At 33.2% G+C, this 27,613-nt stretch overlaps 2 protein-coding genes across 3 annotated transcripts in view; both read right to left on the bottom strand.

Moving 5' to 3' along the window:
- The window catches only part of LOC140059441 (plasma membrane calcium-transporting ATPase 1-like), a 68,564-nt gene extending 58,729 nt beyond the window's left edge, over positions 1-9,835 (bottom strand). For both annotated transcript variants that reach the window (XM_072105367.1, XM_072105368.1), the window contains exon 1: positions 9,664-9,835. The gene's annotated coding sequence lies outside the window, so the exon portion shown is untranslated. The remainder of the gene's footprint in view (positions 1-9,663) is intronic.
- Positions 9,836-14,752: 4,917 nt separating this feature from the next.
- LOC140059290 (isoleucine--tRNA ligase, cytoplasmic-like) lies at positions 14,753-27,595 on the bottom strand. Its single transcript, XM_072105156.1, has 26 exons — positions 27,556-27,595; positions 26,973-27,120; positions 26,718-26,874; positions 26,495-26,614; positions 25,949-26,083; positions 24,958-25,042; positions 24,634-24,850; positions 24,110-24,170; positions 23,930-24,025; positions 23,300-23,419; positions 22,930-23,120; positions 22,586-22,786; positions 22,262-22,354; positions 22,062-22,166; positions 21,630-21,800; positions 21,217-21,361; positions 20,971-21,091; positions 20,766-20,857; positions 20,395-20,594; positions 20,087-20,273; positions 19,640-19,918; positions 19,389-19,484; positions 18,717-18,887; positions 18,225-18,534; positions 17,739-18,038; positions 14,753-15,709 (listed from the first exon to the last, which is right to left on the bottom strand). Exons 2-26 carry the CDS (start codon positions 27,089-27,091, stop codon positions 15,642-15,644), a joined length of 3,840 nt encoding a protein of 1,279 aa, XP_071961257.1. The 5' UTR covers positions 27,092-27,120; positions 27,556-27,595; the 3' UTR covers positions 14,753-15,641.
- Between the last annotated feature and the right edge of the window lie 18 nt (positions 27,596-27,613).

Raw genomic sequence — 27,613 nt, 5'->3', positions numbered from 1 at the left:
ATCATTACTTTTAAAGTATTTTTTGTTAAAAAATTAAATATTTAATTTCTTTCTATAGTCTTCTTGTATTTAGACTACTGTAGATGCACACACAATAGTTTTACGAAAATAAATAAGAACGAAAGATGCGTGCCTCACCAGATGCCGCTGTTAAACATACTATTCCATTATCCGACAGGGGTGTGAAATTTAATGTATTCTTATTTTTGTAATGTATTTCTATCTTCGGAGAGAAGGCTGTTGTTGGTTTATCCAGGTGATTTTCATCTTTTTTTTCATGTTTGGGGGATAATCCATCTTTTCAATAAATAACATTAAAAGAAATCTGATATTTCCATAAAATCTTTTCCATGCAATGAATATGAACACATACAGTATAGATGAATCACATTATCCAATTAATATTTAACTGTATCTAATACAACATTGTCTTAATTATTAATTTATAAAACAATCAGAAAGGTTCTATAGGAAAATTGTGTTTATTCTTACAATTACACATTTGAAGTGGTTATCGAATTAATTTTTAAATATCAAAGTATTTGAAAAAATCATAGGAAAATATTATTCGTAAGCACACATACAAAATGCATGAATCCGTCGTAGTATAAAAGACGCATTAATGAAAAGAAAGAGACGTTAGCCAATAGGAGGGCTACGAAGAAACCAATGGGTATACATAAATTCTCTATTAAATTTGACATTTTGCTATATGGGGTTACTGTCATTCTCATAAGAGATCCAATGTATTACATTTATATGATGCATTAAAAAAAAGTCGGAATCAAAATGGATGATGTTGGTGATAATTTATAGTGAAAAAAAAATTCAGATAAGCAAAGCATAAAATAGACCCACATTTATAATAAAGCTCTGTCTACATTATCAAACTACAGTACAGTAGTTTGACAAAAAAAGTGTGATGTGCCCAAATATGGTAGTGATATGCCCAAATTTGGTAGTGATATGACATCATTGTGTCCATATATGGGCACATAACACCTTTGTTGTCATATAAAGTTTGATAGTGTAGACAGATTACAAAAATACAAGTACTATAATACTGTATGCATGATGGACAGTGGTCGTACTGTGTGTGAGTGGAAAAAATTTTAAATTGTGTATTTTTACTCATTCTTAAAAAGGAAGACTTTATAATGGATACAAAATAAATTTAAAACAAAAATAAATAGAACGCAGAAATATATTTGGAAAGAATTCTTTGTCTCTTCCTGAATAAAAGCATGTTTCTCAAAATAAAATTATAAGGCTTACTTATTAATATGCATTCAAAAATTTAGTTTACATAATAAGTTAAGGCTCTTTTCTCTTTATAAAAAAGAAATATGTTAAGTTATCACTTGACCAACATCATTAATTTTAAACAAAGAAGATTATTTAAACTAAGTTACGTTAAGGGATATTAGAGCTAGAAATTGAAAAGGGCAGATGGGAGGGTGTAGAAAGATATAAGAGAACGTGTAAATTATGTAAAAAGCACATTGTTGAGGATGAATATCATTTTATTTTGCAATGCACATTTTATAATGATTTAAGAAAAAGTTTTATTCCAAGATTTATTCGTGTTTTTCCTTCTATTAATAAGCTATGTTTATTACTTTCCAACACAAATTTTACTTATAATTTAAGAAAATACATCTACTTTGCCTTTGAAATAAGAAACCATTATCTTAAATAGTTATTTTTTATTTGTGTGTATTAGGGCCAAAGACAATATACATTGAACCAATAAATTCTCTGAAAAGGGAAAGAAGAAGATATTAATATTATAGAAACACTCAAAAAGCCAAACTTAACCGTCTGTTTACAACTTCTGGTCTAATACAGTAAGCATGTAAAAATAGAGGATCCAAAGCCTTGTCTACACTATCAAACTTTGTGACAAAAAATGTGATCTGCCATGGACATGATGATGCCATACCATATTTGGGCATATCACTACCATATTTGGGCATATCACTACCATATTTGGGCATATCACTACCATATTTGGGCATATTACTACCATATTTGGGCATATCACTACCATATTTGGGCACATCACACTCTTTTTGTTTACTCACATTCATTATTTACCAGGCTGTTGGTGATGACACTACCTGTAAACATTACAATGTCCTTGGATTTATGCTAACTACCTGCTTACATTCAATAATAACTATCATTTCAAAGCTATGCCATCTTAATTAAAGCTCGTTTAGCATTGTCGTACATAACTATTACTACTGCAGTGTACGCTCACATTCCAGTAAAGTGATTTAAATATTATTTATGTTATTTTCATAAAATAAAAATTATTTATACAATTAAATATATTCCTATATAATATGCATTAATGTTAATATACAGTATAATTTCACATCAACCGTACAGAGTGTAGAGTATGTTAAATTCTCCCTGAATTTTTTTTTTTTTTGGGTCAGCATTGTTGTTTGATCCAAGTGTACCTACACGTTCCAATGTCCTTTTAAAAATGATCTTGGCAGTTTAGAAAAAAAAAAAATGTCAACTTCTCAAGTAATAATATACTTATACAGTATTTCCCTGGCCCAGTTCTGTATTTAACACCTATTTAAGGGACATTTTGGGACCAAACAAATTGTCCCCTGAACAAATGTGTTACTAGTCTAGTAATTATAAAATAATTTCAATGTATTCATACTGCTGTACACTATAGTATCAGTTCTTCTTCTTTTGTTAATGATTTTTATTTTAGCAAGTTCAAGTTTAACATTATAATATTTATTATAACAATCAAACATGAGTCATACACTTCTACTATTGATTGTTCAATAATGAAATATAAATCATGATGTCATTATGGTTAGTAGTGATGTCATCAAATATACAATGATGTCATCAGTACAGCATTGACATCATGAATACGAATCATGAGACAATGATTGATCAATGATAAGGTTCTAATTGCAATAACTCTGGTTGTGGTTTTGTATATTTAATTAATAATAAATGCAATATCCTTTAAATATTGATGATATTGAAGCAGAAGTTTCACAATATCTTTCAATTTATCGTGGTTTTTTTATGAATTTAGATTTCAAATTTTCTTGAATTCAGAGAACTTTCTAATGTGGTAGCATATTGATTCATGGCTCACATAAAAACAACTGTTAGATAAAAATGCTGTTAAGATCTCTCAATCAAGATACAGTATTTTCAAAAGCATCTAGAAAGAAAACTACGCTAACTTCATGTTTATAAATTTGAATCTAAAAGTTAATCCAATTCCATTCACATTTTTTTCTCAAAAAAATTAATTCAATTAAATCTTTTTCTATATTTGATAAAAATATAATTTTCTTGTGTTATTGGGAGCTGTTTTAGAGTGAGCTTTTCCCTTGATTGCAACTTTTCTGGTTATTTTTTCCCTGTGTGCCTTGTTGAAAGTTTAATCAATTAAAAGGTGCGCAACTTAAATAAAAAAATATTTAATTGTGGGGTACAAGCAATAATAAATTATTTATACATTTTTTTTCTAATTTTTATAAATTCTATTTCTTTAAATGTAATTATTAATTGTTGTAATTTTTAATGTTAAATTTAAATTGCCATTTATAGTAAAATACTGAAAATATTGAGCTTTACTAGCAAAAATCAATTATTTACTGATTTTTAAAAATAGTTATAATATAAGCGCTATTTTTTTAAAACTTAAAATGTCAAATTGTATTTTTAGGGTCGCTAATGATTAGCTTTTGCTGGATGGACCACTCTCATAAAATATTTTTGAAACATTTTTTTTTATAAATATCGGTGAATCAATTTTTTTTTTGATAAGAATTGAACAAGCAATAATCAATTATTTATTAATTAAAACAAATTTTATAAACTCTTTTTTTTTACAAATTGTATTTTTGTGACAGTCTCTAATGATCAACTTCGGCTGGATGGACCACCCTCATAAAATATTGTTAAACATTTTGTTTTTTTATAAGAATTGGCAGCATTTATAGAAAAATACTGTACTGTAGATGAGCCTTTACAATGCGTAATGCTGTAGGAGTATTTCTTGCTTGCGTTATCATCAGAATAAGTGTCTTAAGAACGTATCATTTGCCACAGCTGGCTCTATTTGAAGATCCTCAGATATTTGTAGTTATCTATTCATCACTTAGCATAATAACCGTCTTGAAATTGACATGGACCACTAGGCTTACTTGCCGACGACGCCGCATACCGCTGATGTCAGCAAAAATAATTTACTATTATCACAAATAGAGACTACAGTTCAATAACAGGGGTAATTAATATGATATTAATCTATAACTATGTCCACATTACAGTATGTGGCAGTGTTAATTAATATACAGTAAGTTAAATTATAATATAGTTATTAAATATTTAATAACAAATAATATATTATTGTATACTGTAGTGTAAAAATACAGTATGTCATCACATATTGAAAACAATTTAAAAAAAAGTTGGTTTTTCTTCCTTTTCAGAGAAATTAAACTATAAAAAGTACTAATTCTGTTTTATTATTAAATTAATAATAAACAACAAATAAAGAGACAGAACACATTTTTATTGAGAATTTGATCAATTTTCAAGGTCAATGATTGAAACATAAAATGATACCATTAATGTGTTCTGATCTGATCTTCTGGTCACATGTTCACTTTAAAATGTTTCTTGAAACATATTCCTGATTGTGTCAAAGGTCAACAATGTGACAAAACTTCAATAAATTTACCATTACTTCACTATATAATGAGCAATTTATATTAAGTGGTCAATTTGAGTAGCCAATGGCATGAAGGGTCTTAAAACGTTATTCCTGTTGACATCTTTAATTTATTTTGTTGATAACAAGAGGTATTTTAGTTTAAATTGATAACCATTGTGATTTATTCTGTTGAAAGAAGATTTCAAGGTGTTTTTAAAGATTACCGTAAATGAATTGTGCATTAAACTTATCAATTAACTTTAGTAAAGTACTGTATCTGTAAAGTAAACAGGTTTTTAAATGTCTGTGTATGTAACCCTATTCAGAGATTTTGAAGGTGGGAGTTTTTGGGGGTGGCGGGGCTACAAATTGTAAAATTACAATAGGGACCAAACTAAAGCGTGGTTCCCACTAGAACGTAACGCAAGCGTTTTAACCAATGACAGGCGAAGTTATAGACAGTTAGCAATCACAAGCGAATAAGCCATCGCTTGTTTGTGATTTGTCAATTCACTTGCGTTGCGTTACGTCCTTGCGTTGCGTCGCTAGTGGGAACCACGCTTTACTATAAATGCCCAGTTAGTACTACATTCATTAGCTAAGCTTTGTTTACCGACACCTTTTTTTAGCAACTTATTATTTTCATTAATGTTTACTACAACTACTATTGATAATATTAATAATGATGAAGAAAATAATTATTTGTTCTAAATTATTCTAATGAAGTATTTATGACGCTTTTTCGAAAATATTATTCAATAAGGCCATTAAAAATAATTATTTAAAGTTGCATGCTGCCGAAATTTGGTTCTGATGTCACAAAATAGAACATTCAGTGGAGTGAAGCCCACCAGACGTTAGATGACGTACAGAATCAACTTTTATTGATAATCAGAAAAAATATAATTGGAAATTTATATTTAGCTATTCTGTATCTGATTACAGTAGCTAGTTAACATACTACATGACCACATTTGTTAAATCACAGAATACCAATAACAAAATATTGTACGATGATTATTATTTTGTCAGTCTTCGAAATAATTAATGCCCTGTGCGTTACGCCAATGATGGAGGGACACACAGGCACACAGCCTCAAATGTCTCAAGATATATCAAGGTACAGTACATACATTGATAAATATTCATACTGTACAGGATCGTTGTTGCAGCTATTATACAGTACTGTAATCTACAGTATCACATTGTACTACATGCAGTTTGTAAATTTGTCTACTATTGAAACAAAATATCGCTCACTTTCACTCAGTGATTCTGCAATAAAGATAAGATAAATCTTTATTGTCATGAACACAACAAGGCGAACATGAAATTTGTTTTTATTGATGCTTAAAAACACATACAATATATAAAACAACAAAAAATATCAATACAATACATTAAATGTACTGTGTAGTATAATAATAAGTACACACTTAGGGCACCTGCAATGGATGACACCACAAAACTGACACTGTCATTATGCTGGTCAATCAAGCCAATGACAGGACATCCACAAACAGCTGCAGTAAATTCTGATCTAACAAGGAACTACATATCTCACATACCAATAGTATAAATCAAGGTACATTAATTCAATACAGAATATTATCATGTACTGTACACTAAAGGTCAATTTACACAGACGAGTGATTAACGGTAATAAAAATATAGAATCGACTGTACAGTATGTTATTCCTCATGACCATTTACACAAAACGCAGAGCGGACGGGCAGTTTCCGCTCAGGATAGACACAGATTGTACGTGAGACAACTAGTAACAGTACTGTACAGTACACTGTACTACAAACCATGTACTGTACTCAGACATGCTGAGGATGAACTAATGCAAACTAACCATTCACCAACATAAAAATAAATGCATTTAATGAATAATTAAATACAATTACTAAACAAAACCAATTTTATGGCCAGTCCAATTGAATTGTTGTAAAGCAGAAAGATTTTAGAAGACAATGGGATAGTCAAGTTAGTGAAATACAGGTGCTGTACTGCAGTGTAATACACAACACTACCTATTATCTTGGAGTACTGTCATACAGCTTTGATTTGCGATATAACCAAACTACAGTATGTTTGAATTCATCGTGCACGTGCAGGGAAGATGTGATGTTTCATGGCACCCACCTCAACAGTTTTGGTAGTTTCTATCTACTGTACTGTAGGTCAACGCAAGGACCGATGACACATCGATTGACCCGACCTGAATCACCCACAATGACCGGTTGAGGCACAATGCAACTAGGCCTTATCATCTTTACTATCAATCTACAGTATGAGTGAGACCGACTTTCATATCACAATTGCCTAGGGATTTTTTGGGGCAAATACGTTCTTTAGGTAGAGACCAAACTTGGCCTAATGTAGCAAAATAACTGTATTCCATGAATCTAAAAAACGCTGCTGTCAGCCTTAATTAAGCTCTGTCAACAGTACACTATCAACCTTTATGTGTGATATTCCCATATATGGACATGATGATGTCATATCACTATCAAATTTGGGTATATTAATACCATATTTAGGCACATCACACTTTTTTTGTCAAACTACAGTAGTTTGATACTGTTAGTATAGACAGAGCTTTAGAACAACACTAGCATAAGCATAAACATACAAATAAAGTAAATATTTATATTATTATTATTGTTATACTGTAATACCCTGTTGACCTTACTGATTACCATATTGAATACAATCACCTAATAATACACTTTACTATAGAAATCAATAACATTTACAAAACAATAAACAGTCCCAGTAAATTACAATGAAAGGTAGAATAACAATAAAACAATAGCAACGTCTATGAAATATTAATAATATCATTCCAGGGTCCTTTATTAAAAAAACATACTTAGAAAGCTACCAGGTAATAAATAAATAAATGACTTAATACTGTACTTAATTGCTGTAGTTTAGTATTGATTTAGTAAAAATGTTTAAAAAAGCAAATGATATTCTTGTATACTACCTGTACAGTCATTTGTTATTACAAAACTAATTTGATAACTTCATAATATCAGCACTGATTTTTTTTTATATACTTCACAAAACCATTATTAATTAAGACTTTAATTGTAAAATAAGCCGCTTTACAAATTAAGCTTACAGCAGCTTGCAGTGAGTGAGTTGCTGAGCGGTAAGACAGTGGAACTGTAATCCATAGCCATAACATCAGCAAGGGTTCGAGGCTCACTCGCTCCATGGTTCTGGTGGTACAGTAGAAACTGTCTTCTCGGATAATGACTATAATAAACCGTAGGTTCAAAGTGTACACGTCTAGTACATGTACACTTTAAAGAACCTAGTACATCTTTCCAGACGGGTTGGGGGTTACTGATCATACTGTAACTGGGCCCTCTGGTAGACCAGTCTTTGACTGAAGAGGTCACTGACACCTAAATAATAATAACAAACAATTTTTTTTCTTTCCTTTATGAGTACAGCAATTTATTTTGAAGTATGAAGGAAGGGGGAAAATGCTGTAGAGTACATAATCAAATGGGGGCGCATCCCTACTCCCACGAGATCTGACAATGTTCAAAGTACATAAATAGTTTTCTAATTTATACAGAATGTATTTTTTAAAGTATTTAAAGGAACACAGGCATAGTCACAGTACACAATAAAATCATTGGCCGGAAAAGTAGATATAATACAGCAGAGTACAGTATTATTGTGCAAAGAATAACAATCATAACAGTAGTTAAAAATAGAATTTCAAAGAAATTGCAACAATGCAGTTAAGTTTCATTCTGGTGTTTCTAATTACTCACACTGTAACATAACAGGAAAAAAAATCAATTTAATTGATATTATTACATTTTTTGGTGAGAATTTCTTTTAAAAAATCGACGTCGGCCTAGCTAGCTAGGCCTACCTCTGTCCTAATGATAAATTATACACTGGGACTTTGCCCGGGGATATGCTTGCGTGCGAAGGTAATCGTAAAGTCGGGGGTGGGATTATACTCGAGGTGGGATTATACCCGAGGAACTACGGTAATAATATGGAGGTATTCAAAAAGCTAAAAATAAATGTTGGAACAACTACAGTGAAGAATGACAGAAAAAAATATTAAGTTTAATCAACTGATACTCTAAAAATAGAAATCTTCTATATAAATATTAAAATTGCTTTTTGCATTTATTGTAATCTATGTTAAAGTAAATGAATGAACAACCATGCTGTATTTATGTCAAGGTACTGTATTATTAGACTTTGACCGTATTTTGAAAGGGAATATACTACGGTGTAAAGAATAGAATAAATTTAAAAAAGTCTGATTGAGTTCATCAACAATGATGACTGAAAGAATGTGGGGTTGTGTTCATGTTCAAAAAATTATGAATTGTCTGTTTTTATTATTATTGATGGAGAAATCAAATGGGGTTATGCTTGTGAGTACAATAATGAATGTACTACAGTACTGTGTGTAGAGAATACAGTAGTTAGAATTTCAAGTACTGTCCTAGGCCAGTCCTGGTCCTAGCCTAAAGCCTGGGCTGAGTGTTTGAACCACTGTACCCCTCAAATCAGGATGTAGCGAGTAGTGTCTGCCTCTCAATCCAACCGTATTTACTATTTGTGTATTAACAACTAACAAACAACATTAAAACTAACATTTTAACCATTTTAATCCTGTCCTTTTTCTAATGTGTTAACTATCAAATATGCTGTATTGTTTAGATTTATACAATACAACATTTTGGATATGAAATAATATGTGACTGAAATGCAAAGTCAAGACAACAAGTGCATAGCTAGGCCTAAGTATCCTAGGCCTCGATTGCAAACTAAAAACAAAACATAAGCAGTCCGATCAGCTGTGAGAGCCGCGGACAAACGAAAAACAACCGCACGCATTATTGTCGCCCACAAACCAAAATCAGCATTGGTTTTGCATTGCAAAAACAAGTTACCTTACCTTCTCTATACCTGGTGTAAATCCCTCAAATAAAGGTAAAACATGTAACACAGCTCCGACCAGCTCCTGGAATGCTAATTAGTTACCTGAATGTAGTAATTCATTAAGATAAATAAGTGATATTTTCAAAGACACAAGGTAAGCACCGGTACTTAACTCATCCACACAGCAAGTAAAATCAACCCTTTTCCGTGGCCGCCCTACGCGCTGTCACGTGATTAGCAATGAGTACCGTCTAGTTCTGTAAAACGTCCTGTCATTGGTTGCTCCATGGTAACATTGACGTCATTCAGTTAATGAACGACGGTGGTTTCAATTCCATCTTTTTGCATTCTGTTAGTCCCTCGATTTTTTACAAATTATAAACTATAATAAATTAATCATTGGACCATAAATACACATATTTTATTTTTCTAGAAATAAAATAATATTGACGTTTGCAACAAACTATTGAATGGTTTCTGTTGCGGCATTAATCTGAGCTGAGCTAAGCTGAAAACAGCAACAGTGATTATTGGGATCCATTTTTTATGCTTGATTCATTTGTATCGTAATATATAAACATATGTGATATTACTGTCGCGGCCTCATATTATAATGACAACTAATGATATTAGTGAATAATAATATCAACAACAGTTACCGGTTTATTATCATCGTGACGCTATGCAATAACGTATATTCAACAACTATTATGCGTAAAGAAATTGTTCCCGAATATCAAAGCATTTAATAAATAAAAAAATAAAAGATATTGATAAATAATAACAATCCCGCGTTTAATCTCTATAATGTTTAAGCACTAAGTATGCCTATATTATGTTCTTTGTTCGTTAAAAAACACATCGGAAAATTCGGTAATTGGTGGTATATCGGAAACAAAAAACTAGGGCACTCGGGTACCACGACCATCCAAATGAGTAAATATGAGGTCTATTGAAAAATCAAATTAGTACACGAGTCGGTTCGATAGCGTTTGACCAGCTGGTATTGAAAAAATAATTGACTGACACAGACTGACTGATGGTAAGTTATAGTGATTGTGAGTTACGTGAGTCAGCCATTTTGTTCTTCCATCCAATATTATTATTACTCTACTATGGTCTGTTGTATTGTATTAATATTTTAAAGTAATAATAATAATAATAACATCCTGGATTTATATAGCGCCCAATGTTGTAAAACCTCTAAGCGCTTTACATAAACTAATACGATAAAAGGGATTCCAACCATTCTAAATAAAAAACCCCAAACCGAAGTAAGGTGATACGCCTTCCGTCGGTAACCAGTAAAAGCCTTCCTAATAACTCCGGGGGGGGGGGGGAATTCACAGGGAAGGGGATACCCCTATCAACAGTTCTTGGAATCAGGGTAGAGTAAATAACTCTTTTCTCTGCTGCCTGAAACGAATAGTGGCAACAGGCTTATGTGACGACTATAAGGCCGGGGACACTTGATGGATAGGTTTCCTAAAAGTTTCCCCTTAGTAAGAATTCTGTATGTCAATTTAATTCTTTTCCCAATGTAAAAAAAATCGCTAAAAACGATCATGTATAAACGTACGACGCACTAAATCAATTAAGTTAAGTTCAGGTGCTGCGTCAACAAAGCATAACACAGTAACAATCAACCGTCAATGATAAACATGTTTTTCTTTTTATTTTTTTTGGCGAAATGACACCTATAAAACAATAACAGTAAACGCAATCTGATTTGCTAAATAGCGCGTATGATGTCACTACGGTAGGTTTATTGGTCCAATAATATCGAGCACGGTTGAGGAGTCATTATGTCACCGCACGTCTAATTGGTTCAATATCGCGTATTATGTAATTATGTAAGAGATGAACTATAGCTTAGTGTGTGACGTCATCATATAACAAACAGCACATTATTTTTATACTAATCGGTACGGTACCGTAGGCAGTGACGTGTAGTAGTCACAATATTGGTGTCCAATAATGAAGCATTTCGGGTATACCATCATGGCATCAGCCACGTTAGGATGTGGCTACAAAAATAGACAATTAAGGGGTTTCGCAATAATGAAGTAATGATGACCCCCATTTTCACAAAAAATTTGTTTCCAGTATTTTACAACTTCTTGTCGCCGTTTGGTTTTGAATGCAGGAAAAAATAATGGTAAAAATCAATATTTTGTTTGGCAAAATATAGTTAGTTAGCACAGTGTCTTAATACACATTGAGCTACCGGCATCTTTAACAAGTGGTTGACCGAACTTTTACGCGTTACATTTGCGTCAAATGTTGACGCACCCAAACGAACAATTTCATAATATTTAATCAAGATCAACGATTTCTGCAGAGATATCTTGTTCCTATTTTAGCACGATGTGCGTGTCAAGCATTACTTATGTCACAAATAATGTGATAATAATATTCCATACAGTAAGTATAGGCCTACTAAATCTGTCCGTTGTCTGACGTGTGTAACAAGTGTTCGCGTGTCGCATAACGTCGTCTTGTATTATGTTTCTGAACAAATCAGTAAATCGAAATGGGAATGGACTATTACTGACTCGTGGTTGCGACGGATTTACCAAGGTGTAACGAGAAGTGACGTGAATTAATATAATACAGCATTTAGACCTGCTGTAAACCCCATGTGTCAAGACTCCTATTATAAGACCATTTTACAAATTACCAATCGCCAAATTTGTCAATGAACCGTCAAAGCTTAGTTATTCCCAGGGTCACAACAAGCCGTCTGGGCCATTATCGCTAGGTCACCGACTTACCCGGGTACGTAACTAACTTACCCTGGTACGTAACTAACTTACACGGATGCGTAACTAACTTACCCGGGTATGTAACTAACTTACCCAGATAAGTAACTAACTTACCCATGTAAGTAACTGACTTACCCGGGTACGTAACTAACTTACCCGGGTACGTAACTAATGAGTAGAATTGGATATTTGAGGTAGCCTAACATTATTTTTTAAATAAATTGCATCAAAGACTAATATTTTAAATTCTGTAAAAGGTGTTTACCGTTCTTAAACGCATAACGAAAAACATATACTATCGATAGTCGAAAAAAAAATCATTGTAGAAAAAAGGAGCAAGCGTTACATGAATAGGCCTACAGATTATGATTCTTTAAAACAATTGCTTTAATTTTGCGACCTTTCGCAATAACGGATAGTAGTTGAATTATCGGATTAACTGCTTACGTGGTATGAATTGTTTAAAACAAGTTATTGTTGATCATCGTAATCAAATAGGCCTAACACAGATTGACCGCGCTTAACCCGCTTATAGTATCAATATCTTATAACAATAACAATGTTTCTATTTGTTTATCTATGGACCTATTCTAATTTATAAGTCCATGGTTTATCTATAGATTATTTCTGTTGAAATGTATGTAGCAATAAGTGAGTTGAGGGCGTACCATTTCCATACCTGTATTGGTATCTTTTTTTTGACTTCAAACGTTCACACATACGTACAGCTAGTTGTTCGTTTTAAAAGTATTTTAATCAACGGATTCCAATGACAAGGTGGGTGTTCACACGATCCGAACGGTCGTTCCGTATGTATTAACTGGCGTTAAACAACAAAGAACAGGCCTATTAATTTATGTAGGCCTATTCATTTAATATTTTACGGGTTATTTTTAGCCCGGGTCCCTTTATTTTAGTTTGCAAATCATGGATGGTTGATGTGTAGGTCTACTTTTAAATGAAGAGATTCCCACATAAGCTCAATACTTTAGAAGTTTAAAGGCCTAAGTATTTTTATATCTTGACCTATTTACACTTGTCAAAATACAGTGTCATTACAGTATTCCGCCAAGTTTTCTAAAAACAGACAAATCACGGCATAACATTTTCTATTAAGTTAGTTATTTAGACGATTCCAGAATCCCCAGGGTCTCCTCGGATTTCTGTATGACATCATCAGTTTGGCAGCTATCTGAACTTTGTGAGACGTCACGCGCACACTTTACACATGACTCAAGTTGCTGCTTAAAATAATGACGTCAGAAAACTGTCACGACTGATTATAAGACTGAATTTCCTGGCCAAAAATAGACGCGTGAATCTATTCTTGGTTTGAGGCCTACGTAGATAACAATTGTACACCTATGACTATACAGACACGTGTCGTTTAAATATTGATAAAAAAACATAAATTTAGATCTATTGATATTTTTGTTTGTTTTGAAAAACAATCAACTTGTTATTCGTAAAATCGTTGACATTCACCAATCACCACATAAACTATTTCGACTTTCGCAGTGACGTGATAATTATGTAATTTAATAAAAGATAATTGAAAAAGGTCGAACCGGAAAATTAGCGTGTTTTCTAAAGATCGGACAATAACATTTGTATACAGTATATAGTTTATCAATATCGTGTAGGCCCACTAATTAATTCCGACGTGTGCAGATAAAACTATGAAAAATAGCTACAAAATCGATTGTGAATACATTACGAGATATACTAATTAATACTTTGCTTGCCCTGTTTCTCTCGCGAAAACGTCGCGTGACATCGTAAAAAACTGACGGAAACGCGTCAAACTACTCAGCACGACGCGTTTTCATCTAAAATTACGTCAGCAAAAATGTATAAAACATTATTGGTAGGAAAACAATTAAGCCTACGTTTTTGATAACCTTTGGATAACAGCTGCTTATACAAAAACGAAAATTAAATTTTCATTTAATTTAATTTAATTTTAAATGATTTAAGCATGACTTTACAGAATTGACTCAAACGGAGATTCGAACTACCGGCTTTGAACTTGATGACGGCCTAATTATTAGACCACTAAATATAGTTTACGAGTTTTGTTACGCAACGATGTGCATATTGTTATATCGTCGAAAATCGGCACTCTCAATGATCAGATGGCTCACGGTTCATAATAATATTCGCGCCAAAGTAGAATATAATTCGCGTTGGCGCCAAAATAGGTTCTTCGCGCTATTTTTTGTAAATATTGATATGCGTTATTACATTCGTATGATTTGAACTTTTGATGAACTTTTACAAATAGTTTTGACGTCAACATTGACCTACTAATATTGTTTTACAAAAGAAAAAATATTTGTTACAATAGTTAAATTACTTTTAATGATGTCACTAAGCACATTATAAATTGGCTATAAGATTTTACAAGTTTTTTAAATTCAAATTTTGGAGCGTTCCATACCTTTAAACCACTACATCATCCTACACAGCTGCGTTATGTAACATTATTAGTTATAAATTAACTTTTCTGATCAACTATTAATCTTAAGTAGATATGCTTAATGTTAGGTTTTCAGTAAACAAACAGCAAATAAAGTTTTATCCCATTTTAGACCAAATTATTTAATACATTATTTAAAATTAAATATATTTAGAGTGATATTTCATTCAGCTCTATAATTTCATAGTTTTTTTACCTGTAAATTTTTTTTTTTACATATCTTTAATTAAGATTATTCCACCAAAAAACCCTTTAACCAATATAATTGTGATTATAAAAAATTGTACTTAAAATCTACCAATTTTAATTGCATTTAATTTTTATCTGATTTGGCAAGTAAATAGGAAATTCAGTACATAAAAAAAAATGTGTATTAGTAATGTATCTGTCAGAACCTAATCCTGGGAGAGAATTTGAGGAAAAAGTTCGGGAACACGTATCTTCAGCAAGTGATGCCTAAAACTTTTACCTCGGTAAAAAAAACCTCAATATTATCTTTTAGGGAAGCATATCTTTAGCAAGTAATGCCTAAAACGTTTACTCCAGCTAGTAAGACACAAATCTCTCCTGCAGGAGTTATTTTTTTAAATACATCCATAGAGAATGCATATATCCTAGTAAAACATCAGAAAAAAAACCAAAATAATCGAGGGCATGTATACAATTTAATTGTCGGATTATCAAAGTATTTTTTTTTTTCTATTTAATCTTCTACACTAAGGAAATACAATTTAGTTACTGTCATCAATTTCAAACAAATGCGTGTAGAGTTTTGCCGTGGAATCGTAAAACATCTTCTGGTGCGCTGCACGTCAAACCTGCAAGATAGATTGAAATCTTTGATAAGAAAAATTGATAGTCAACAAATGGTAAAGCGAATGTATGTTCAATAACAAGGTTAATCTTTGTTCAAGTTTTGTTAAAAAAAAAAAAACACTATACAAATATTGTTTACCACCTTGAGAATTATGCCATTTTTAATAACGAGCCTACAAAAAATCCTGGAAAACAGCATAAATGTCTGTAACAGACAAGACATTATGTACACCGAAAGGAAAAAATGGATGGAAACGCGTAAAACTGTATCAGTACTACGCGTTTGCATCTCAAAAGTTCATCAGTGGAAGTGTATAAAAATTATTGTTAATAGAAAAAATTAAGCCTACCTTTTTTGGAATTAAATTAATTTTAAATGATTTTTAGCATGACTTTACAGAATTGAGTCAAACGGAGATTCAAACTCACGTTTATATTGCTACATAACATGCTATGAAGATGATAGCATCTTAACAGGGTACAATAAAAAGTATAGCCATAATATAACTATGACTTCCATATTTTATTATAATCAGTCTACGATTTTATAAACCATTCCAAGAATTCCAAAAATATATATCTAAAAATAGATGAGATGTACGACAGCTCAAGGTTAAATAACTATTATTATTATCTCTTATATTTTCTTCTATAAAAGATACTACAAACTAAAATATCTTCAAAAATATATAAATATTTGTTATCCAGCCTCTCTGCAAAAAGGAACGGGTGGAAACCTAACAAAATTATATCTCTAAAATACAAGCAATAATATTTAAACTTGCAACATAATTGATAAGGACTATAAACCGTAGGTCCAGTGTAAATATCTAGCTCGTGTACACTTTAAAGAACCTAGTACATCTTTTGAGACAAGTATAGGGGGTTACCCTGGTGTATTAGTACATCACAGCCACTGATCACCAACTGGGCCCTCTGGGAGACCAGTCTTTGACTGAAGAGGTTACCCAGTATAAATATATATTTCAATCAATCAATCAATCTACTTTATAAAAAAAACCTTGTATAATATTTTATTTATCCAACCTTTAAAATATGTATATAATTACTTAAAAATATAATAGGTGTATATATTATTTGAGAGAATTTTCAAACTACTGGAAAGTAATTAAAGATGTGTCCCTTTGACTAATTCGCCAAACATTTTAAAAAAAATATTTCGAAATAAAGTCAGTCATTTTGAAGTATCGCAATAGTTTTAACTTTCACCAAAAATTAGTCGATAAAAAAAAAAAAAAATTTAACTGAATATTTTGACCTTCATTTTTTGTGTTTCAAGGGACAATACATCTTTAACTATTTTATATATTATAAATAAATCATGTTTAAAATAAACAACAACAATATACATGTAACATAAGTGAAATTCACCATATTTATGTCAGACTCCTTTCAATATTCACTTTTCTTAACATATCATTATCATAACTTATGTTTTAATATAAAAATTATCTTGATATAGATGAATACAAAATCATTGAAATGAATGAAACACCTGCCATGATATATATAAATATCGTGGTACAATCTTTAGGTATGTTAAAATAAAGAATATTCTAGACTAAATGAAAATCATTTAATAACAACAAAAAATGTCATAATAACAACAATTTTCTTTGTAATTCTTTATACATTATATATTTTGTAATTGTTGTTAATTTTCATAATTTCTTTTTTTATTAGTTGAATTTTCGTCATTAAGATAATAAAATAAAATTTACATGCCTTATTTATATTTTATCTTTCATGAATTACAATAAAGTGTTATAAACTCTTTAAAAAATACAATACATTTTGTACCATCAACTGGACATTATTAGTTTAACGTCTAAATCATTACCTAAAACAAATTGGATATCTGAATAAGGAGGAAAAAAACACCCTGAAAACAGATGTGAAAAAATGTATTTTGAATCTAAATGGATGTAAAAGAGTAATTATTAAAATATAATAACTAATGAAGTTAAAATATTAAAATATAAAAAATTAAATCAAAAAAATTCAACGTACCATTCTGCTTTTTATTTGAATCACAGAGAGTCACCGATTTCCCTACGATGCCAAAAATAGCACATACTTGTTGTTTGAGGGCAGCAAAGTCCATGGGAAATTCTTGCTGCGGATTTTCGAGTAGGACCATTCCAGATTTAGTGGTTGATTTGTCGTGAAATTCTATGTTTATGAACCGACAAAGAGGGTTTGACGCCTTGATGGGCGTGTTGAAGTTACTAGAAGTTATTGATGCGATGAACACGTAGAGTGTTGAACCCGACAAGGCATCTAGGTTACCTAAATCGGATGATGTCAATTCTGAAAAGGAAAAAATGTAAGTAGGGTTTATATTGAGTAGCACAAAGCTGCACACAAGATAATCAAATATCTTAATATAAAATGAATTGTCCGCAATGTTACTTTTATGTGACTGTTTAATGGTTTATAAACACAATTATAAGTTATATCAGCAAATGAAAAAGCATAAAAGAAGCATATACATACCCTTTGACCTATCGGGTGATTTGCATATCTTCACTTCCTTTCCACGAATGCCAAACACAACTTGAGCTTGTTGTTTCATGACATCATAGCTAATAGGGGATTTCCCTTTTGGATTTTCCAAGAGCAGAGAGCCAAACATACTTGATGTACCCGTCTCTGGTGTACCATTAGATAGAACTAAGTTTACATATCGGCAAGCTGGTTTGGTTTGAGGTTCGGGAACGATCTTGGGTTGCACAACGGCTGAGGTAGACGAGCTGGAAGTTTCTTCTCGTTTTACAATAGTTAGATGTAATTTGGTTCCTTTGAGCTGAATTTTTTATAAATTATGTTATAAAAAATGATACATTATATGATTTAATATAGTATTATGAAATGCACAATACAGTACAGACTTAGAGATGGAGCTTACATGTGTACTTTGAAAATTAAGGTCAAAGTTCAACTTAAGTAGTGAATAAAAAGCATGGATTACTGCTATGTCATACTTACATCAGTGGTCTCTGTAATGATTTCTGGCCCCACTGGTGGATAGGCACTTAGCGGTTGCTTAGTTGTATTAAAGATGTATTCTGAGTGACTAGGGATGATGGATGCTAGACTTGCAGTGGATGGCTCAACATCGTAATATATAGTGATCTTATCAACCGGTTGAAGGCTAGCCTGAAAAAGTAATAATAAATATGAAAGCTAGTTTAAAAAAGTAATGATAAACTTGAAATATAGGCTAAAAAAGTAATGATAAACAATATACGTCTTAATTAATAAGTCAGGTTTGAGGTACAACCTGGGTTCTCAAATGGAATAAAAGTCAAGAATATTTTAATGTTTCGCATGTTATGCTACAACTGTCTTCAAAAACTCTGTCTACACTATCAAACTGTATGTGACAAAATAATGTGATGTGCCCTTATATGGACATGATGATGTCATATCACTACCATATTTTAGCATATCACCACCATATTTGGGCACATCACACTTGTTTGTCAAACTAGTTTGATAGTGTAGAAAGAGCTTAACGTTTCTAGTATAAATTAGCCATGCAAATCTATCAACACTATTTATTATCATAAACATAATTATAAACATTCAAGATTTTAAAATTGAATCCAAATTTTTTGGGAGTTTCTATGGTTTAACAGAAATAACAGTATTCTTTACCTTCTTGCGTAATTTCTGTATACGGTTGATGACTTCTCTGGCGATACCCTCATCCAGCATAGACTGGTCAGGTGTCACATCAAGCAGAACTAAAATCTGCAAATAATAAAAAAAAAACAATTAGACAACTAAACATTTTTACCAGCACAAGAGTGTTTAGAATTTTAGCATTGAGTGTTTTCATTTTAATTTTTTTGCCCAAAGTTATTACATATTTTTTTTATATGTGTGGTACCAGTTCAAGAACTTACCTCATTATCAGAATGGGCCTCATATTTAGAATCGGCTCCCTGGGCGAATGTGTACGTAAGTTTCAAATCGTCCTCTCCTAGTTTGTGGCCTAGAACATCAATTTCCCCGGTCTCACGGAAACGCTTCAGTTGATCATTCGTTAATTTTCGTATGGCTTGTGAAACCGCCTTGAAGTCCCCCTTTAATCGTTTACCTATCGTATTATCTGGTTCGGCTTTGAGTGATACGCCATATTTCAACTGATCTTGAGACGTTGTAAGGGAACGTACATTCAATTCCTGTGTAAGAATTCATTATAACTATGATAATAGGCTAGAGAATTATTTCAAAATCGTCATTAGATCGGCTATTAATGCTATGACTTCATTTTCTTTATTACACTTATTGCGTTCCATACTTTTGACACTGATTAGATACTTGTACAGTATATGTAAAGCAAAACAAACCTCTAAGATATATTCGTCTAGGCTTGACAAGTCTTGTAGGCACTGCTGGTCAGGGTGGATAATCACCACTTCCCTCAGTGGGTACTTAGTTGGCATGGTCCTACGATCACGGATAACCCGGCCTAGCTCAATGGTTGACTGCATGCGAGCTACGGCTCGTTCAATATCCGGGTTGATGAGGTCATCTCTGTAAATAAACAACATATATGTCTACAATTACAACAACAGACATCTATCTCCTTATAAAATGGTGGGCCTAAATAATTAGAAATTAAGTTAATAATGGAGATGATATTTAGTCTATTTACCTTGGTTTTGGAACCATTAAATAATGAACACTGTCCACATTTACCCCCTTGATGCTTTCAGGGTCGATAAGATGTCGCAGGTTCTGGTAGATAAGTTCTGTTAAGAACGGTGTGAATGGCGCCATCACCTTCACCATTGAGAACAGAACCATGAAGAGCGTCTCTAAAGCGTGCCGGCAGTCCTGAACACCGCCCTCACCCTGAAAATGAGAAAATTGTTAGGACTTGGTACACTGAAATATTTTGTAAACAAAAGTGTTATGTGCTCAAATATGGTAGCCATAATAACCATATATGGGCACATCACATTTTTTTGTCCCATAAAGTTTGATAGTGTAGACAGAGGTTAACACATTCTTCAAAGGGCTCACCTTAATACGTTTCCTGTTTGAACGCACATACCAATTTGTCAGTTTATCAACAAACTTCACCAATTGCGGAATCACAGTGTAAAGTCTATATGCTGAAATAAGAAGAAAACCGGAATACTATCAACTCAATTAAAATTATTACCAATTTTTTTTATATAAAATTTTAAAATATTTTCTTAGCTTCCTTTTGGAAGTTGTAACTCACCAGCCATTTCTTGCCGCACAAATTTGATAAGACTTTGAGTAAAAGACAGAATCCATTTGTCCATAAAGTTATTGCTCGCGACAAACTCATCCTCATTCAACATAAGTTGTTCTCCGTCCTCCTGAAAAGAAAAAAAAAGGAAAGACCGGAGCTTAGATGCTTGCTTAGGAAGACCAGGGCCATGGGTTCAAATCATTTAGAATGCAAATAAGTTATTTTTCTTTTTGGATGAGTGTTGGAACTTACGATTTGAAATCGTTGAACGTTTTGGATCAAGAACCGGTATGCATTGTACCATGGTAGAAAAACGTCTTTCAGGATATCTTTCACGCCAGTTTCTTTAAATCGAAGACTCTCAGCTCGTACAACTGGTGAGTTGATAAGGTAAAGTCTAGAAAAAAAGTACATAATAATAATATTATTTTGCTTAAAAAGTCTGTAATTGGAAAGATTGATATTATATTGTCTTCTAATAAACTGTGGAAGTTCGAAATCAATGTACTGTACAACCTTGCCTACACTATCAAACTATATGACTAAAAAATGTGACACTACCATATTCCGGCATATCACTACCATATTTTGTCACATCACACTTATTTTGTCACATTAGTTTAAATGATAGTGTAGACAGAGCTTAAAGGAGAAAGTTGACTAACCTGAGAGCGTCAGCACCGTATTTATTAACTACGTTCAGCGGGTCAGGGTAGTTCTTTTTACGTTTACTCATTTTTTGTCCATCTGACGCCAACACAAGACCATTAGCAATGAGGTTCTTGAATGGAGGCTGATCAAACAGAGCAGTTGATAGAACTAGCAATGTATAAAACCTGGAGGAATAACAAAAATGAGCAAATGTTTTAGAAGGGTTGTATGGGTTTTGAAAAACTTGGTTAACCGTTTCTCTATGACATCATTTACAAACAGGTAAGATGTTAGGTCTAAATGTACTTAGTCCTGAGGTAATTTCCTGAATGATCGTAATCGAAACGGTACTGGGCCTACTAGCGTTCCTGCTCCTAACTAGTCATCCATTTATAGTGTTGATGAAGCGAGAAATAAGGAAGGAGGAGAGTGAAAGAAGAACTCACCATCCTCTGGTTTGATCGATTCCTTCTGCAATGAAATCTGCTGGGAAGCAGTCCTCAAATTCTCTTTTATGTTCAAATGGATAGTGTTGCTGTGCATATGGCATACTGAAAAATAAAGGAGATTCAGTAACTAATGTAAAATACCTATAAAGCAAAGATGGTAGTGGTTACATGCTAGAAATTGGAACAAAAGACTGTACCTTCCACTTTCAAACCAACAGTCAAAGACCTCAGAGATCCTCTTCAACGGTGGTTGTCCTGGTCGTTTTGATGGAATGGTTATACCATCAACACTAAAAGAACAAATAAAAACCATAACTTTCTGAATTCCTGAGTTTTTCCTGGATGCAATTGTGAATGTACAACTGCAGTATGAGGAGGATATAAATTCCGAATTCTGACCAGCCAATATATGGACATGACATATCACTACCATATGTGGGCATATCAATACCATATTTGGGCACATCACCCATTTTTTTGTCAAACTAGTTTGATAGTGTGCAAAACCTTTGTTCTCTTACCTTTCCCGATGTAGATCAGTAACTTTCTGTCCAGACAACTCCTCCAGTTGCTGGATGGATTCAATGCACACAATTTCCTCAAAGTCGTCACTTGCCCAAAGTGGTATTGGTGTTCCCCAGTACCGGTTGCGTGACACTGCCCAGTCATGCGCATCACGTAACCAATTTGCAAAGCGTTTCTCCTTGACGAACTCTGGTACCCTGTAAGCAAAATGTTACATTTTGAAATTCACTATAAAAAATTAAGAAAAAGTAAATTTTGTACAGCTGATAACATAATAAATAGATACACAAAACAATGTTACAAAAGAAATGAGATCAAAGGTCAAATTTCATATATTTACCAGTACGTCTTCTGATTATTAGCCAATAGTTTTTGGACAAGTACTTCTACTCGGATAAACCAACTTGGGACGGCTTTGTAGATGAGAGGTGTTTCGGAGCGCCAACAGAAGGGGTAGCTATGCTTGTATGTGCTCTGATCGACAAGACGCCCATTCTGCTTCAACCAACGGATGATGTTTTTGTCAGCATCCTGAGAAAAAAAAAATGGTTAAAAATATCATGCCTCGATTGGATCTCATAAGTATTTAAAGTGTCATTTTAACCCATAATTTAGTTTCCAAGTCTCTGTTTAATAAAGCATTGAAATTCATGCTTTTACAATACTGTATCACGTTTTAAAATACTTCTTCGTCTAACTGATATAATTACCTTGACATATTGGCCAGCAAAATCGGTCACTTCCTTCGTAAACTTGCCTGACTCGTCAACAGGACACACAACCATTTCCTTTGTGATGACGCCATGTTCTAGGCAAACACGGTAATCGTCCTAAACAGAAAAGAAGAAATTCTATGTCAGTTGACAAACACATAGTTTTTTAATTGGCTGCCGAGAACTATGTACAAACATTTTTTAATTAAAAAAAAATATATATTTAGGCAAATTGCCTTGATAACCATAAGTGAATTCATTCAGTATCCTTCTCAAAGGTGGTCAAAGGAGGTCCCGCACACAAGACAAACATATACACAAGATGCTCTACATAAACAAGTCTTATTACAAGTCTTCGGGAGTGGGGTTGTAATTTGTCATTAATAAAAAATCATGACATAAGACAGGACTTGGAACCCAGGACCCTTGGATTGGTAGCCAAGCATCATAACCGCCAAGCCACAACTAATGACTCTAATTTATTTATTTAGTTATTCAATTTCTGCCATATACATAAACAAAGAAGACAAAACAATTATAAAAGGAGGCACGGAAAGACCAAACAGGTGCTAAACACCTATGCTAGTTGGTCAACCCTAATAGCTACTGTAGATAATGACAACTTACAGCTCCAAAGTAGGCAGCCTGATGGACAACTCCTGTACCGCTATCCTCTGTAACATATGTGTCATTACAAATCTTAAATGCTCCCGTCTTCTTCAACTAGAAAACAATTTAACAGCTAATTAGGATATAGTTTCAATGTTAAGTGAGGTGTATGTGTCTGTAATTTAATTATTTTCTTACCTCAATAAAGTAGTTAAATAATGGTTTATACTTCTTGCCCTTTAAAGTACTTCCCTTAAATCTGAAAATAAATAATGCATACATTATGTTCTATTTCTATCTACTATTAATGTATATCCTCGGGAATAATCCCACTTTGGGTCTAATCCCACTTTGGGTCTAATCCCACCCCCTACTGTATGTCCGATTTCACAAACAGGCATATCCCTGGGTATAGTCCCAATATTGACTTTTGGTCTGGATGTAGGCCTCTCTCTAGCCAGTTCAGATGACTTTTTACAAGAAATGCTTACTAATCATTTTTTTCTGAACCAAGTGTTCCTCGAGTAAAGTCCCACCCCACAAAGTCGGCTCAATTTTGTGTTCTGGGGGTTACACTAGAGGATATACAGTAGTACACTAGTATGAGACACCCTCTATTCAAGGGACACTCTGTATTGCCTGGGTCTAGAAGGTATCCCCTATAGAGGCTATACTGTAATATACACTTAATTTGCATTATGTGAAAATAAGTGTTAACATACTTTCCAATTATTTCATATTCCGCTTCCTTCTTGAAGAGCGCCCCTAATCGAGCTTCCATCAAGATGTAGACTTTACCATCTTTAGCATGTTTGATCTTCACGTAATCTAAATTTGGATGGACACACAAGGCTAGGTTGCTTGGCAACGTCCACGGTGTTGTTGTCCAGGCAATCACGGATACATTTGGGTCTTCGTCCAATGGAAAGCTAACAATTACTGAAATTAAAAATAAATCATTTAATTGTAAATTAAATTACCTAAAAACATAAAATAGTTAATAATTTTTTGTTGGAAAAAAAACAACACAAGTTTGTAATACTAACCAGCAGGGTCAACGACATCTTTATAATTCTGACCAGACTCAAAGTTAGACAGAGGAGTGCTACAGGCTGTTGAGAATGGCATCACCTAAATATAAATATCATTTTAAATATGTAATATCAGTGATCAAATACAGAAAATACAACAATCATACAATTCAGCAGCTCTATAAAGCTCTGTTTACACTATCAGCAGCTCTATAAAGCTCTGTTTACACTATCAGCAGCTCTATAAAGCTGTCTACACTATCAGCAGCTCTATTAAGCTCTGTCTACACTATCAGCAGCTCTTTAAAGCTCTGTCTACACTATCAGCAGCTCTATAAAGCTCTGTCTACACTATCAGCAGCTCTATAAAGCTCTGTCTACACTATCAGCAGCTCTATAAAGCTGTCTACACTATTAGCAGCTCTATTAAGCTCTGTCTACACTATCAGCAGCTCTTTAAAGCTCTGTCTACACTATCAGCAGCTCTATAAAGCTCTGTTTACACTATCAGCAGCTCTATAAAGCTCTGTTTACACTATCAGCAGCTCTATAAAGCTGTCTACACTATCAGCAGCTCTATTAAGCTCTGTTTACACTATCAGCAGCTCTATAAAGCTCTGTTTACACTATCAGCAGCTCTATAAAGCTGTCTACACTATCAGCAGCTCTATTAAGCTCTGTCTACACTATCAGCAGCTCTTTAAAGCTCTGTCTACACTATCAGCAGCTCTATAAAGCTCTGTCTACACTATCAGCAGCTCTATAAAGCTCTGTCTACACTATCAAACTCTATGTGACAGTAACGACTGATGGACATGATGATGTCATATCACTCCCATTTATGACATCATATTTTTTTTGGTCAAACTAGTTTGATAGTGTAGACAGAGCTTTAGATTTGGAAGCCTTGAATGCTCTGATCATCAATAAGCCAAATTACTATAGCTAATTGACCTTTACACTGCATGACCTTTGCACTGCATGACCTTTACTCTATGACCCTTACCTTAAATCCTCTATACACCAGTCCTTTTTCATACAATTGTTTAAACACCCACCAGATGGATTCCATGAACCAGGGGTACATGGTCTTGTAGTCGTTTTTAAAGTCGATCCAACGTCCCAAACGGTTTACAATGAACTGAAAGAATAAAATAATGAAACTTAATTAAAGTTTGTAAGAAATTAAATTAACATTTATAAAAATAACTATTTATTTGTTTCATAATTTGAACATAGAGAATAATATGCAATATAAAAAAGTGGTTTGGTGGGTAGGGTGCTTTGTTCTAGGTTTCGAATCCTAAATGTGGTTCAGAACTGCATTATTCCAGTTCTCATACTGTTAATCAATTGGGATTGGGATGAAAAAGAAATATTACAATTGTAGAATAGTTTAAGCTCTGTCTACACTATCAAACTTTATGTGATATGCCCATATATGGACATGATGATTTCATATCCCTACTATATTTGGGCACGTCACTACCACACATTTTTGTCAAACTAGTTTGATAGTGTAGACAGAGTTTTAGAGAAAAATATAAACTACCTCCCATTCACTGGAATATCTCATGACAATCTGTCGGCATTCTTTATTGTAGTTTTCGATTCCCATCTTCATTACATCCTCTGGGCCAGTGATACCAAGCTTCTTGTCAATCTCGTACTCCTAAAAATGCAGTGGAAAAATGCTTAATACACTGCCAGTATAGTGATACACAATACAGTAATGTGAATTGTTTGTAATTTCAAAAAGTGACATCATTACTTACCACTGGCAGACCGTGACAATCCCATCCAAAACGTCTTTCAACATGGAAACCGTTCTGATGCGCGTAACGAGTAACTATGTCTTTAATGGTGCCGGCAAGGATGTGACCGTAATGCGGCAGACCTGTAGCAAAAGGCGGGCCATCATAAAACGAATACCTGTAAGAAAAAACAAATACAGGCTGGTTACAAATCATTATGTCTTGATAGCTTCCATTTCTACCCCAGATTTGTTTATGTTAGCAGTACTGCTGTACCTTGGTTTGTTTTTAGACTGCTTCAGACAATTTTTAAAAGCATCAATCTTCTTCCAAAGTTCTAAAATCTGCTCTTCTTCCTTCGGGAAGTTGATGTGATCAGGAACCGATTCAACCATGCTTCTAACGTGTGGTGCAAAATGAAAATCTAAAAAAAAAAAAAAACCAATAATATTAATTGTCACATTTTTTATAAAAAGTATAAAAGTTTACAAATTCTTGTATTTAGTAACCAAGTAAGCCTAAACAAACCTGAATTTTCTTTTCTGCGGTCTCAATCAATCAACAAAAGTTGACTTGCACCTAGCCTAGATGCCACCCTTCTCTTTCTGAGCTACTCCACTCTACTATAGTACAGGCAAACGCTGCGGTAATACAGCTGTTGCCTCCCGCTAGCTATCTACACTACAGTTCTAGGCCTATAGCTAATGATGCTCACAATTTGGGTTCTTTCAATATTGATTGACTAAGTAAATGAACCTGAACATTTTATATTTATATCTTAAACATAACCGTTTACCAATACCATAAAAAACCTTATGCAATGTTGTATTTTGATTAACAAATTTCTGACGAAACTCACCGAAAGACCGGCGTGAATCCACGTGTAAAGCGCCACCAACCTAAAAGTTTGATTTAAG

Source organism: Antedon mediterranea, chromosome 9, assembly GCF_964355755.1.
Source record: "Antedon mediterranea chromosome 9, ecAntMedi1.1, whole genome shotgun sequence".
Lineage (NCBI taxonomy): Eukaryota > Metazoa > Echinodermata > Crinoidea > Comatulida > Antedonidae > Antedon > Antedon mediterranea.
Note: the sequence above shows the minus strand (reverse complement) of the source record. Positions and strands in the feature narration are given on the sequence as shown.

Coding starts and splice junctions, on each gene's coding strand:
- LOC140059290 (XM_072105156.1), bottom strand. CDS start 27,091: ATGGTTGAATCGGTTCCTGATCACATCAACTTCCCGAAGGAAGAAGAG. Junction 22,787..22,929: donor AATAATCAGAAGACGTACTG/GTAAATATATGA, acceptor TTTTGCTTACAG/GGTACCAGAGTTCGTCAAGG. Junction 19,919..20,086: donor TAGACGAATATATCTTAGAG/GTTTGTTTTGCT, acceptor ATTCTTACACAG/GAATTGAATGTACGTTCCCT.